The sequence below is a fragment of the Acinonyx jubatus genome, chromosome B3 (assembly GCF_027475565.1).
Source record: "Acinonyx jubatus isolate Ajub_Pintada_27869175 chromosome B3, VMU_Ajub_asm_v1.0, whole genome shotgun sequence".
Classification (NCBI taxonomy): domain Eukaryota; kingdom Metazoa; phylum Chordata; class Mammalia; order Carnivora; family Felidae; genus Acinonyx; species Acinonyx jubatus.
In genome coordinates, this window is record NC_069386.1 from 83,003,465 (window position 1) to 83,019,030 (window position 15,566).

Genomic DNA, 15,566 nt, shown 5'->3' on the forward strand with positions numbered 1-15,566 from the left:
AACTTATTGTAAATAACAGTGTCATATGAAGGGGTTTTGGTAGTTTCTGACAAGAAATGTGATGGAAATTTCAACCACATTAAAATGATTACCCCACCATCTCTTTGGTGTTAATTAAAATCCAGCACAAAAAGCAAATGCTGGAAAAATGACTGCTAGGGACTTAAATTTCTACTATGGTAGAGACATAAATTCATTTTTGAAGAGACTGGGTCAGATTGCCCTATCACTCTCAGCTAGACTAGAACATTACTTGGTATCAAGCTTAGTTCACATAGAAACCTTTAAAATTGAACAGATTTCTTTTGCTTTCTATGACCACATCAGAACAGAGAATGTCCGGGTTCTGACAGGTGCCAGTGGAATTCTCTCACAATTCTGCTGTTCCTTGGGCTGTCCGGGGCAGAGTGGTGTCCTGGCCTGGGAGAAGAGAATGGGCCTCCACTTCCATGAAATAGGTTCCTTTGGAAGTGGTCATGGCAGGTCTTCCCAAAGGTAAGTCCCCTGTTGCTTAAGATGTACTGAATTACTAAGTCTTTTTTTTTTTTTGTAAGTTTATTTATTTTTTTAAGTGATCTCTACTCCCAGTGTGAGGCTCAAACTCACAACCCTGAGATCAAGCCACACGCTGTACTGAGCCAGCTAGGTGCACCTATTCCTAAGTCTTTAAAAATATATTATTCTATTTTCCTCATTTCAGTGACCTTGTCCTAGAATCCACAGCTGCATTTTTTTTCTATCCCTTGCTCCAAAGCTGGGCTGTCTGTTGCTACTAAGTTTTTATACATACGTAGATATGTCTATTACATACATATGATTTTTTTAAAGGATCAATTCTCTGTAAACTCTTTTGTAACTTTTTGTTCACCTGAGAGAAAATGAAAACGTTTGTATGGTCTTCTACCATTTCTTCTTCGTATACTCTAATCATAATAATGTAAATTTATAAAGAGAGCCAGCCAAGTTAAGCTAGGGCTGTTGTATACCATAAACTACTACTTGCAGAGCTGTATACTCATATACTACTCAAGGCTTCCTTGTGTTCAGAAGGAAATTTGTGTTCCAGGAAGCTGTCACTCTGATAGTATCTATTGATTCAAATTAAGGGTCATGTCCTTTGGCATTTAGTCTTATTCTGTGGCAGGAGTAGTCAGATCTTTGAAGAAATGGATCTTTTCCAAGTTAGGCCCTCTGATGTCCAACTGCTAAAGAAATAAACTCTAGTCAGACCAAGTTTTTGAAGAGAAAGTCTCAGGAAGGATTGCTGCTTTACACAGATAACAAGGGCTTTTTATCTTTTAAAGCAAATCACATGGCTCTTTTTGTTCGTTGACCCACCAAGGGAAGTTTATGTGAGGCAATCAGTATTGAACAGTTTGTGCTTTATAAATGTCACCAGATTTTTTATTCTGGTCCACTGCCATTATCCCCAGAGATCTAACACCACTCATATGTTGGTCTTGTTTCTTAACCTCTTAAACCTGGTCATTTTCAGCCCCCTTAAAAGTGTTCCAGGGGTGCCTAGGTGGCTCAGTCAGTTAAGCACTGACTCTCCGTTTGGGCTCAGGTCCAGATCTCACAGGTTGTGAGATCAAGTCCTGCCCTTCATAGAACCCTGTGCTGATTGGAACTTACTTGGGATTCTCTCTCTGTCCCTTCCCCTCCTCAACCCCCACCTGCTCTCTGTTTCTCTCTCTCAAAATAAATAAGTAAACCAAAAAAAAAAAAAGGTGTTCTACCTTCAGGATTTCAAACTTTTAAGTTCTTCATTTTGACCACAACCTCTTTACCAACCCCACTCCTTCATCCCAACTACCAGTTCCATGGTGTATTCTTTGGCCCATCCCTTCCTTACCTAAAGGCCTCTATTGTCCATCCCCATCTGCCTTTGCTTGCCTTCTTTTGTTCCTTTCACCTCCTGCAGCATCTTACCTAAACCTAATTTTGGACAGCCCCAAACCATTCCACTTCCTCCATTCCTACACACAAGTATTGCTAGAAAAGTCGTGAAATTATACAGCTGGAACTTCACTCTCATTTGAAGATCCTTGTTTTCATCTTTAACTGAATTCCCATTAATTTCCTGAAGGAGCTCTCTCACCCTTTGCAATATTAACTTGAAAAATGGCTTATCTCCTAAAACCTCCATTCCCTTTTCTGTTAATTGAGAAGATGGGCTACAGCAGTACTTCTCAAACTTTAATAGACATAGAATCATCTGGAATCTTGTTTAAAATGCAGATTCTGATTTAACGTCTGGTGTACCAAGTGATGCAATGCTACAGACCATATTTTGAGTAGTATCGTGAGTAGCTTCAAGTGAGCTCAAGCTTATTTTAAAATAATAATACAACAACACTCATGAGTCTGAGTCCTGAGTCATAACCTCACTATTCTCACTGTCAGCAGATGACTTAACTAAGATCTACAAGCCATCTGCAATCTGCTGAAGCCTCTTCAGCAATTTTTGTCCTTTCCAGTAACTTTCCCATCCTGAACTTTTCTCCCTTTTCTTTTCTAGGTTACTTTTTCTACTTGCCTCCATTCTGTCCCTTCTTGGTGGCTTGAGACCTTGTTCTCTTCAGTTAATCCCTTTCCACTGGCTCTTTTCGCAGCTAACTGCAAATACCTTTAGGCTTGTAGCCTGACATAAACCATGCCTTGCTAGAGTTAGTATAATAGACAAACATCTCAAAGGTAGGCGCCATCTCTACCCCTGGTTTCTTTCTAATTCCACATTTGCTGCTGAGTATCTCTACCTGGGTGGCCTGAGGACCTACAAACTGAACCACTGTGGGAACCACTCATCTTCACCCAAAGCAACTTCCTGCCTTACTTTGTTATTTTTTCTTGTTCCTTTCCCCTTACTCGCATACCTACTCAATTAGCAAATTGTGTTGATTTATACCTTCAAAATGTCTGTTGCAGGCTAGTCGACTCTTGACTGTCTTTCAAAAAAAAAAGTTCTTTTGTAAAGCTTTGTACCTGAAGATGTTCATAATAGTGTTACTGATGATAATAATAAAATTGGAAATAACTAAGTGCTCAAAACAAGGGAATAAAAAAGTAAATGTAGTTTTTAATGTTACAGTGACTAAAATGAAACTCTGTGTGTTGGCATGGATTAAATGAAAAGCATCTACAAAATGGTATGTCTAATATGATCCCATTTTTTAAATAGGAGGGAAGGAAAGAGATACCTGGAGAAATGTATCTTAAATAACATTTCATTGTGCTGCCTGCCTGGCTCAGTCGGTAGAGCATGCAACCTTTGGTCTCAAGGTTATGAGTTCAAGCCCCATGTAGGATAAAACATTACTTAAAAACATAAAGTCTTTTTAAAATTAAAAAAAAAAAGAAGTAACATTGTATTGATTCCAAAATATTAATAGGTATCTCTGGGTGTTAGAACTGTGGATGATTTTTACTTTCTTCTTTTCATCTCCTGCATAGCCTGAAATTGTTACAATATATGTGCTGTATTCCACTGAGGCACAAGTACAGTACATACTAAGATTCCCAGATGAATGTGAGGTACATACACAGATTTTACAAAAAGAATAAAGAAGAATCTGACTCACAACCTCTGGCCTCTTAGCCAGGCCAAATATATAAAAGAGTCAGAGGAAAGAAAAAGATGAAGAAGTTTCTTTAGAGAGCCATTGCCAGGCTCTGAGTTGTGTCCTCTGCCCCCAGGATCCCAAGAAAGATGCTTCAGCAGGAGGACTTGGAGAGCCTCCTACAGTATGGGTGACCCAGAGTTCTGGTGCCTGAGAAAGCTGAAGCCTTTGGGGATGGGGCCTGAGTGTGTCTGCAAATATAGAAGATGACAGAAGGGCCAAAAAGCAGTATTGGAAAGGGAGTCAGAGGCTCCCTTGAGTCAAGGCCACTGCCTTGAAAGGTTTCCCAAGGGCCAGATGGGAGCCCGATGTGTTGGGGTTGGGTTGTCTTGGGCTGGAGAGGAACTTCTGGATGCCCAGAGGGTTGAAGAAGTTGCTGCAAGTAGCCACCTACACATAAAGATATACGGCCCTAGAAGAGTGGTCAAGAGAAGAAGCATCAGCTTTAACCAGGCTCACCAGAAGCACCAGCTTTAAGTAGCTGCTAGGCCTAGAAAATATTAACCATTCATTCTTACCTACCCTCCCATCCTAGCCCTCCACTGTCCATCCTCCACCTTGGCTGGGGGCAGAATTGAACCAGGAGTGACTGAACCAGAAAAGCCAACCACGTTCCCAATCCCTTTCCGCTGGGAGGCTTTAATCTGAAACCAATTTAAGCTGGCAGATTAGAAATGATGCAGTGCTGTTTGGAATTTTTATTGTTCTAGAACTGGATATTCTGATTTCTGAATTGAGACTTCATTTATTACTTAAAGTGACCATGGAACTGCATATGGTCTGAGGAACAGCAAAGTAATGGGACCTGCCAGGTTTTCGTGTAGAGGAAAGAAAGATTGAAGAAAGGGTGGGAAAGGAAAAATCAAATTGGAGTTTTATCACAATCTGTTCATCAGATTCTGTTAGCAGAACGCAGATGCCTGCTTCCATCATTTCTTGCCCCCGCAAACTTAAACACTACCTATTCTAACAGTATAGATTCATTCTGCCTGTTTTTATACTTTATATAAATGGAATCTTCAGGAGGTGCTCTTTTGTGGCTGGCTTCTTCAACATTATGTGAAGTTCATCCATATTGTTGCATGTAACTGTATTTCAGTCATTTTTATTGTTGTACAATGTTGTATAGTGTGAACACCACAACTATTGATTGTACCATTCATGGGCATTTAAATGCTTCCAGTTTTTGCCTATTACAAATAGCACTGCTTTGAATAGTATATTACTTTTAACAATAGGGGGACAGCTATTTAAAAATCTCTTGTAAATATTCTTTCCCTTTCATAACCATTACTACCACCCCAGTTCAGGCCTTCAGAAACATTCACTTGGACTATTCACAATAGCCTCCTGATTGATATCCCCATCTATATATAGTTCATCATAAACAATGCCACTAGCTTTATATTCCCAGGGCATAGTTCTAATTATGCTGCTTCCCTTAGTCCAAAACATTAAATATTGGTGCACCTGGGTAGCTCCATTGGTTAAGCGTCTGACTTCGGCTCAGGTCATGATCTCACAGCTCGTGAGTTCGAGCCCTGTGTCAGGCTCTGTGCTGACAGCTCAGAGCCTGGATCCTGCTTTGAATTCTGGGTCTCCCTCTCTCTGCCCCTCCATCACTCACACTCTGTCCCTCCCTCTCAAAAATAAACACTAAAAAAAAAAAAATTTTTTTTTAAAGCAAAAATATTAAATGTCTCCCCATTGCCTTCCAACCAGAGCCTAAGTTCCTTAGCTTAGGCATTCAAGGCCTCTTCCTTGCATTTGTGTCCTAATCTAGAAAATTTGTGAGTCCTAGTCAAGCTACGCCATTGCCATGTCCTAAGCACAGGCTTTTTTTCCCTTCTCTGCTTCTCTCTTCGTGTCACTCCCACTCCATGTTACATCTTGGTGCCACTGATTGACATTGCTTCCAACAACTAACACACCTGGAGGATTTCTTGTCTTCCTATGCTAAGCTCACATATACTTCTTACAACAGGAAGCGTACATTCCCTATGGCCCAAGGTAATTTGCCATTTACAGTGCTCTGTTGGAGTCTACCTTATGTATCACGAACTGTTAGTGTTGCTTTTAGTCATGTTTCATCTTCCCCACTGAACTCTGGTTCTGGTGGGGCCCTTGTCTGGTTCATCTCTGTGCCTCCCAGAGCAGCCAGCCCAGCTTCTTACTCATAGAAGGGGCTCAATACATGTTTGTTGAATGACTTTGGAGAAGTTGTTTGAAAATATCTTCCTGATTTTTATCTCCAATTCCCACTTCTCCTTTGAGTGAATTCCCCTCTTGCTCCATGGTATTTTGTGTGTGAGCTGGCTAACTCAAGAACATAGTCTTTGGTGTCTGATCCTTTGATCCTCAAGAAATATTAACTTCTCACTGCCACCCTCTATAATCATTACCATGTAAGCCCCCTGTGTCTTATATGAATTCAGTATGATGTATTAGGCATCATTATGTACATGCACTGTGATAACTGGAATAAAATTTGCTGTACACCTGTAAGACCTCATTCCAGAATTTTTACTCTTGGAAATGTTTTAGATCTGTTATTGGTTGATTTTCCAAAGTTGCCTTTGTTTGACCACTGTGGACAAAATGCATTTGGGGTGAAATTTGGGGATCTCAACTCAGGTCCATCAATCGTTTCAAAGCAAGGAGAAAGTAAGACTGGAGCATTCTCTTACTTTCCCATCAATAACTGGCTTCTCAAAACTAGTTCCTAAATTAGTGACTGAAAATATTGGTTATAATGATCAGAAACCTCATTCATTTGCTGTCTCCCCTGTTACTACCCCAAGAGAGGCTGGCTGATTCTGAGCATCAGAGATGACTTAATTTTGTGGTAAGAAAATAGGAATTAGAGGAAGCCAATTAGGAAACCTCAAGGAAGAGGAAGTGTCTCTAGGCTAAAGGGAAGGCTGCTGAGTCTTATTTCCTCTCTGTCCTTAATTCGGTCTCTTGGTGCTGGCGAACTTCTGTACCTCCCTTTCCCCACCTGATTAGGGGGCTGGAATGGGGGTAAGGGTGAGGGTGGCGAGCAGAGCGAATGAAGTTAAATAACATTCCTAAAGACCTCAAGATGATAGGTATGAAAATCTTATCAATGAACTGATTGATGCTTACAGTTCCCACCCCCTGTCCACAGCCGTGGGTGAGGCTGCATGTGTGTGGGACAGGGTGGGTAAGAACTGGCTGCTCTCCAAGTTAAGAAAATAGACTTTCACTTCTGAACAATAGCAGAGTGCAGTGCAGGTTGGTGCAGTACTTGGTTTCCTTCTGTACTAGGGTGAGATCAAAGCAAAATAGCCAACAATCCAGTCCTTTATTCACCAGTGGCTCCCCTTTACAAAGAGAGAAGCTGAGTTCAAGTCTATTAGTATGTGACTTATTTTCACAGTAGTGGTTAATATTTTTTTCTTTGTGCCTTTAAGGTGGGTACAGCATGCTTGCCTGTTTAAGAAACCGAGGTCATGGTCATCAGGTAGTCTGTGGCAAGGCTCAGATTGTAATTCAGCGCTTCTGACACTCAGAGCCTGACCATGTTCGAGACTCAGGCCCCTCCCTTCCCCTTCAGATTTTTCACTGGAACATTTGCTGTTCTCTTAAGCTATGCAGGGCTTCCTGTGTTATCATGCCTAAGGGGAAGTTGTATGTTAAAAACCACCAACGGTTAAGCCCAAGACAGCTGGGGTCTTCCATTGCTTCTTCCAGTATTCTGGGGAGACCCATGAGAACTCTCAAGTGTTTCTCAAGACCTTTGGCTTCCAGAAACAAGAGATCAGTCGAGCACTGCATCTTCACTTAAGGAGGGTTTGAGAAAGCAAGAGAAACGTCAAAAGTTGTAAGAGGATAATACTGACGTTGTTATAGCTAAAAATCAAGGGTAAACTGAAAGCTAAAGGTTTTGGCTCTAAAAAAGAAAAAAAAAGTTTTGGCTCTATATAAGGGAAGGTGGGGGATTCCTGGATAGTTTTAGTTAAATGTCCTTTGGGTTAGGCTGATGCAAGTTTATTCCCTTTCATAGCAAAGGACAACATTCTCAATATTGGCGATGACTAATAGAATCCAGGCACAGAATTATATGGACTGGTAAGGAAAGGATGGAGCAGAATGGAAATGACAGTTGTGTGACTGCTCTGTTGACAGACATCATCTCGTACCCACCATTGGTATTGGAGGATGAGAGAACCACACAAGATGTTACGGACAAGGGGGCAGGGGAGTGTTGCTTTATTGGAATCTGGTCACGTAAAGGATTTGAAGGACTTTCAAGTAAAGGCATAATCAAGTGCTTCATGTAAGTCACAGAAGCACACTTCCCCCACATTTGGTGCATTTGTCCTTTTCTGCCCATAAATTATATAGAACTAGAGTACAGAGACATCACTTTTCTCCTTCCCAGAGACTCAGCCAGAATGACAACTCCCAGGCAGCCAACCATAGCTACTGGAGGAAGAGCTGTAGGACTGACATTGCTGTGAGAACGATACAAATAGGGAAACATACAAATAGAGCCAGGTCCCTGCCCTCAGTCCCCTGAGAAGCACCTGACTGGGAAGTCTGGCCAGGGAGCTGGGCAGAGGTCTACCTCCCTCCTACTGTCCACCCAAGCTGCTACATCCTGAGCTCTGTCCTGGCTCCAGTTGACCTTTGGGGTCCCTTAACATCAAGAAATCCTCACTCTCCTAAAATACTGTTACCAGTGTTGATGGCTAACTCACAGGGCATTGTGTTTCAACATCTGCTAATATCACATGGAAACACAGATAAGCTCCATTTTTATATTCCCTGGGCTCACTGTAAGCTAAGGGCTAAATTCTTATCTTGCCTTTAAACACCACGTGATTCAGCATGTCTGCAGTCACTGGGAATCTACGCTGCCACTTTTTACCTTTGCCTTGTGGGTAACCCCAACCTTCCACCTACCTCCACCCCCAGGGGAGAATGTGGGCCTTGCCAAATGGAGGCCCCCAGGAGATTTTCCAAGACTCACAAGATGTCAAGTCATCTCTAAAATTTTTCAAAAAACCAGAAAGTCATTTCAAAAAGTCTAACTTGGTGGCCCCACAGAGAGGAAGATCAAATTTTCCACACAGACACAGCAAGTCTGCCCCCATAGGCCTGTGTTAAAGCTACAAGAGTATTGACGACTTTGGTGAAAGCTCCCTAACCCAAGGGGGAAGTCCACCTGGGTGAGTAGTTTGGCTGCTGCTTGGCACCCAGTGGCACATACTCAGTCTGCTTCCAGGGGATTTCCCTTAGTAGTGGAATCAGCGAGGGGTTTGTCTTTCAGAAAGATTTCCCAGAGGAATTCATTTGTGTATGGGGAAAAAAATCTCAAATTCTAATATAAAATCTCTGACCTTTTAGGTTTTTGAAATTTGGATTTCTCATTTATTCACAACTCTCTCCAAATTAGGAAAAACAAACATAACAGAAAACTCAGATAGTGAGCATGCATATCCATTGAATGATCTGAGTGCTTACTTCATGCTAGACATGGTTTGCCATTGAGGATACACTGGGGAGCAAAATAAATGTGCCCACTGCCCTAAGGGAGTCTAATGTTCTAATTGTAGCTTTCAGTTTGTGTTTGTGTGGAAAATGAGGTTGATTCTTTCCAGGTTGAGTACTAAAATGTATATACCATCTGAAATCCAATGCCTCTTTCAGGGCCCAGCTTAAATGTAACCTCAAGAAGGGATGAGGATTTCTTTGAACATGTGACATTCTAATGGCTTCCAGTGTCTGTGATTTTAAATATCCCATCACTGCATGGCAGTGGTATGAAAAGCAGACATATCCTATCCCATAGGAATAATCAACAGGATTTGGTAACTGACCAGACAGGAAAGCAACAATAACATAAACTGTTTAATGCGCCCAGTCACCTGCTAGGTACTTTATTTAGTTCTTCACTTGCCTTCTCATTTAATCCTCACAACAGCCTCCAATAAAGTGGATCTTATCCAAAATTAATAGATAAGGGAATCCAGACTTAGAGAGTTTGCATAAGGTCACATATCTAGTAACTGCCACAAATGGCATTTAAATCCATATTTAAATAGAAAAGGATGTACTCCTAACCCCGATGCTGTAAGGGATTCATTCATTCAACTAGTATTTATTGAACACTTGATATATGCTAGGCATTGTTCAAGTTGCCTGAGCTACAGGAGTGAACAAAGATTCTTGCCCTCATGGAGCAAGTGGGGGGTGGGGGCAGTGGGGGTGGGGTGGGGGATGGGACAATAAACAGTGAACAAACTTATGAATTACAGAACAGAAAAAAAGAAAATGAAGGATCAGGATACTATAGGGACAGAGTAAGAAGTTTTGAGGAATCGAAGACTGCTGCAAGGTTTGGGTTCTGAGTACTTGTAAAGTGTGGTACAAGGGGCGGGAACTGGCTTGGTGGGGGAAGAAATGACATGATGAGCTCTGTTTTAAATACATTGGGTTTTGAGGTACCTTTTGTCTCAAAGTGAAAAACATCCCACAGGCAATTAGATAAGAATGCGTTCTGGAGAAGGGTCCAGCTAGAGACATAGGTTTGGGAGACATTAGCATGGGGTGGGGGTGGGGGGCTGTTGAGGCTGTGCAACTAAAAGAGTTCACCCTCCTTAGCAGCCTTACAGAGAACTCTTTATGACTATTCAGGTAAAGTCTGGTAAATTATAATACACTAGCGTTGTTCAGAGTGTGAGGAAAAAAGCGCCCAAAAGGTCAGGAGTTGGTCCTGAGGGTAGGGTAGGGACCTGCGGCAGAAGTAAGGGACAACTTTTATCGGTACACTTGGAAATTAGAGCTGGAAAGTACCCTGTGTGCCAAAGATGTTGTATGCATTTAGTATTATCTTAATCATGTCTCACTTTTGGACTTTTTCAGCTTGATAAAAATGGAGGTTTAATTTTTAAAAACATTGTTGACATTTGGGGTTTCCTTAAGAACTACTTAAGAGGGTCTTACACATTTTTTTCCTTTAAATGCAAAGTGAGCTTAGGAGAAAATATGTTAAAGAGGTAAGAATCCTTGCTTTAGTATTAACTTACAGCAGGCACTCAAGTGCCAGAAACCTTGGCAAAACCGGCCTCCCAGATGCACAAACGGGGGAGGTCAGGAACACCAGCCTAACGTCATGTTTTGCATTCAATATTGGTTAAGTAGGAGTGTGCCTTGGGGAAAAGTCAAAATAGGCACCGTTTTACAATTTGAAAAGCCACTTTTCCTCCCCGGAGCCACCCAGTCCGCTACTCCCATTAGTTCATTCAACAAATGAACAGGGCTATACTCCATGTCCTTTCCGTTCTTATCAATTAAAGCAACTTAACTTCATGATTCCTCATATTCCTCACCTATATTTCCTCAGTTCTACTTCTAAGACAAAACTGTCGGGATTGCTGGCCTTGCCTGGCCAGAAGACAGTTCTGTTCTTTCCAGTAGCTACTAGAACCCGCTCCCTTCTGTACCTAAAATTAACGGTTACTGCCGCAACACCTGCAACGCATTTTCTCCTGTAGTAGGAAGAAAAGTGGATGGGTAAAAAGTAGATTAGAAAGAACGCAAGAAATCTAGACACAAGCTGGATACATACGTCCCCAAACTAACGAGAGACTTAAACACATCATCCAACCATTTAGGTCCCACCGGTAGGCAGATTATTACTCGGGGCCCCCAGAAAGCTTTTTCGTCCTTGCTGCAGTCCATTCACTTTCCAGATGAAAACTCTAAACCGCCACAACGCCAGTTTCACCTGGTATCTGCACAGAGCTCAGACGCGTAGCTGACGCAAGCGCTCACCGAAAACGCCCCCCACGCCGCACCGTCCCTGCTCTCCCCAACCCCCAAGAAGGGGTGTGGCCTCGGAACGCTCTCCGCGCCAGAATTGGAGCTGGAGTCGCGAGTTCCGCGCGTAAGAGCGGATGAAGCCGGCCGGTGCCCCGGAAGCAGTTGCTGCAACTTCCGGGGGGGGTTTGTACGCCTGGTACGGGAGCTACGGGGCTCAGAGACAGTGCTTGAAATAGTGGGTGCGCCAACATGTCCCGTGGTTCCAGCGCTGGGTTTGATCGCCACATTACCATTTTTTCGCCCGAGGGCCGGCTCTACCAAGTAGGTGAGTGAACCGAGTCCGCCTGTGGTCCACTCGAATTGCTCTGTCATGGTACGGCCTGGAACAGGCAGACGCGGCCGGAGTTTAGTCCGCGATTGAAGCATGGCCCGAGCTGGGACGGGAGAAAGGCCGAGTCAGGGTCCGTTCCCAAGGTGTTCCCACGCCTGTTTGGAGGCAGGGATCGGGGGGCCCGAAGGCTGAAGGCCTCGAGCTCTTAAGGGCGAGAGGCCGCACCTCCTGGACACAATAAAGAGTTAAGGAAGGTAGGACTGCAATTCTGGACTCTGGTTTCTTGAAGCTTTTTCACTTGTTACGTTTTGGCCTGGATGGGCCCAACATCTGGACTTCTCTAAAGAATAATTGGCACCTTAAGTTTGCCATTAAAACACTCCTCTCCGTTTTCCTTTGTTTGCAACATGTACTTCCTTGTAGTAGTTAATTCCACACTGGCATTCAGACCCTTTTATGTGGAGGACACTGTGGCGGTCCTAGGGGATGCAAAGATGTCACACCCTCTCCTATACTGAAGCTCACAGCTTAAAGGGAGTAACATATAACGTAAACAAACGTATAAAAAGAAAAATAAAAAGTGCCAGATTACAAGGATCTACAGATCAGGACATCTTTGAAAAACTGGCAGATCGAGTGAGTGGCTGTCAATTCTGGAGCTGTTCTTGAAATTAGCATCCCCTTTTAACCCACATCTGAATGTTTCTAAATAGTTTAAAAGCTTGTTTTGAATTGTGGATGAGAAGTGGTGAACTAGCTGTTTCCTGAAAGACAGCCTTAGTGGAAATAAACCCTAAACTATTTACCATTCATTCAGTGTAACAATATATTTTGTTGGATTGAAATGGTGTCAGGGATTCTTAATCTCCTGCCATAGGGAATTTAATTAATATCTGGAGAATCTGATTTACATCTGACCCCATGATCCTTTGATTTTTGAGTGAGTTTACTGCCACAGTGCTTTGGGGAAGACAGTAATACCATCTCTGGTTGGAAATCGTAAGAGAGTTGACCTATAAATGAGGTTCTCTTCATCTGTAAATTTTAGAAATAGTTCAAGATAACTTGGAATGAAACTTACACAGTATATGGCTATATACTGTTTACAAGGTAGCAAGAAACAAGGGTAATTCAGTAACCCTTTTCACTCATCCTCAATCGAAAAATATGACCAAAGACAGAAGAAAGATAACTCCTCAAGGAAGTTTCATTTTTAGTTTCTTTCCCGAGTTTTAGAGAATTTTTCTGTATTGGACTACTGCTTTGAATGTTCTATTTTATGATTTTTAATATGTGAACAGGAAAAGTCAGACCTACTCTTTGCTTTGCTATATACCATATTGTGAAATCCAGCCAAAAAGTAGTCTTTAATACTTCCAGATTAGGTGAGTGGAAAGGCTGGATATAGTGTCAGTTAAGTAATTTAAAAAGATTTGGAATGAAACATGTAGTCCAAAAGCTTAATCTCTAGACAGGATGACTTTAAGCACTGCCTTGTTGAATAACACATTCTGCTATTCAGGGCACTAATTAGATATTGCTAGGAAAAGGAAAGTGAAAGAACAGTTAGTGTGAGCAAGCAGTATAGCGAAGACCCTGGAGCCTTACCTGAATTCAGATCCTTGCATACTGCATACTAGCCAACCTGGGCAAGTGATCTATGACATTAACATTAGCCTTAGTTTCCGTTTGCAGAGTTGGGTTAACAATTCCTTCCTGTGTGCTTGTTTTGAGGATTAAATATGATGATACATGTAGAGTGCTTAGCACAGTATTAAATGCTCAGTAAATGTTTTTAGGTGCTTATTTGATTCTTTGGCTCATTTTTTTGGTCTGTTAGCTTAGTAGCTCTGTAAACATGGAGTATTTACTTTTTTATGGTCTATGCATACTTGGTTTTCTAGTGAAATATTTGTACATTATAATATTGTGAATGCTGTTGATGAGTTTATAAACTTTAGAATCCACCAGAGACAAAGTATATAAGAATTATGAGTGCAAATTGTTAACTTTGATAGTGGAAAAAAATAAAGCAAAAATGGGGAGGTGACTGGGGAAGGAAAGATTAATGGAGAGGTGAGTGTATGCTCCTCCTCTTCCATAGTTGGACTCAAAAACATAAATGTAGTCTAAAGGCAATAATTTAAAAAATAGAGATACAAATTTAAAGTTAAAATGTTACCCATAATTACAAACTGTTGACAGTGTTTGCTCCCAGGGAGTAAGAGAAAGATTTCTCATTGTTGTTTGTACTCTTTAGTAACTACTGAAAATTTTCTTTTAATGAATGTATTCAGGATGTGTGTATGTAAAAATTGTAGAACTATACACAGAGCACCAGCTTCAGAAATCCCTAAGTTATCAATGAAGAAACTAAGGCCCAGGTGGGACAAAATAAACCTCACTATTTTCGGGCTTTTCTCTCCTGATTTTGCTGATCCTTTGCTGGATAGGTCTGGCAAGGGAGGAGAGGAGTGTCATTTGAATGTGCCTGCCAGGGGGATATGAGCACTGCCCAGTTGCTTCTAAGAAGGGAGTATACTGATAAGGAACAGGAAAGAAATAGACTGGTAGAATCAGACTGGATAGGACACTTTTCTAATCTAGAAATACCAGTCTGGCATAGTATCAAAGCCAGGATTCCTGAGTTCAAGTTCTTGCTCCACACCAACTATGAGAATTTTCTTCGATTTGTAAAATAGAAATAATAATTTCATGTCCCTTATAGGGCTGTAAGGATTTAATGACTTAATAGATACAATGTACTTATTAGAACAGTATCTTTCACAAAGTAAGTGCTCAATAAATGTTTCAGTGAGGGATGCTGTCAGGAAGAAATGAGTGGGTGATAAAAATGGAATCAAGAGTTTTATAAATAAATGGACTGGGAAGTATTTACTGTTTACATTTTTTGCTATTAAAAAAAAAACAAAAACTCGTGTTAAAGTAGTATTTCTGGGGCACCTGGTCAGTCAGTCGAGCATCCGACTTCGGCTCAGTCATGATCTCACAGTTCATGAGTTCAGGCCTCACATTAGGCTCACTGCTGTCAGCCTGGAGCCCATCTTGGATACTCTGTCCCCTTCTCTCTTTGTCCCTCCCTTGCTCATGCACCTCTCTCTCTCTCTCTCTCTCAAAAATAAATAAACATTAAAAAAAATAGTGTTTCTGAACCTAGACTTCTCATGCCCTCCTTGAATCGATTTGAAATTAAATGTCTGTATACATAAATACATACATATTATAACTACACCAGAAAGTAACTAGATCAAACACTATGTTTTCAAACCTTATATACACCCTCTGCATCCCCACGCCAGTGCCAAGATTTCTAATGACCCCACCTGCTTAAAGATCACAGTTGTTTTGTCTTTTCATTTGGGAGAGCGCCCACGAGTGAGTGGAGGAGGGGGGCAAAGAGGCAGAGAGAGAGAGGGGGTGGGGAAGGAGAGGATCCCAAGGAGGCTCCACACCCAGCGCAGAGCTGGATGCAGGGTTCAATCCCAGGACCTGAGATCATGACTTGAGCCAAAATCAAGAGTCGGACGTTCAACCGACTGAGCCATCCAGGCACCCCAAAGATCACAGTTTTAAAGAGGGTAATAGGTGGTGCTAAGGGATGAGATGCACTTCTCATTTATGTTCCAAGGTTAGGGAAAGACAGAAGAATAAACAGCTTCCAAAAATCTTACTAACAAAAAGTTTCTAGCATGCAGCATTGAAATTAAATAGACATATTTTGCAGAATACCTGCCTTGCCCCAGGAGAACAACCCTTTTTGGTTTTTTTTTTTCCCATAACCAAACTTCATAGAATGTATAGAT

General features: G+C 41.7%; 1 protein-coding gene across 3 annotated transcripts in view; it reads left to right on the forward strand.

Annotated features, from left to right (window-relative positions):
• The first annotated feature begins 355 nt into the window (after positions 1–355).
• The window catches only part of PSMA6 (proteasome 20S subunit alpha 6), a 30,033-nt gene continuing 14,822 nt past the window's right edge, over positions 356–15,566 (forward strand). The window contains exon 1 of one of the 3 annotated variants that reach the window (XM_027065589.2): positions 356–495. In XM_027065589.2, coding sequence (XP_026921390.1) covers positions 477–495 — 19 coding nt within the window. In that variant the 5' untranslated portion in view covers positions 356–476. Of the gene's footprint in view, positions 496–11,561; positions 11,737–15,566 lie in introns of those variants that run through there. The other 2 variants (XM_015061592.3, XM_015061590.3) reach the window with 2 other exon arrangements.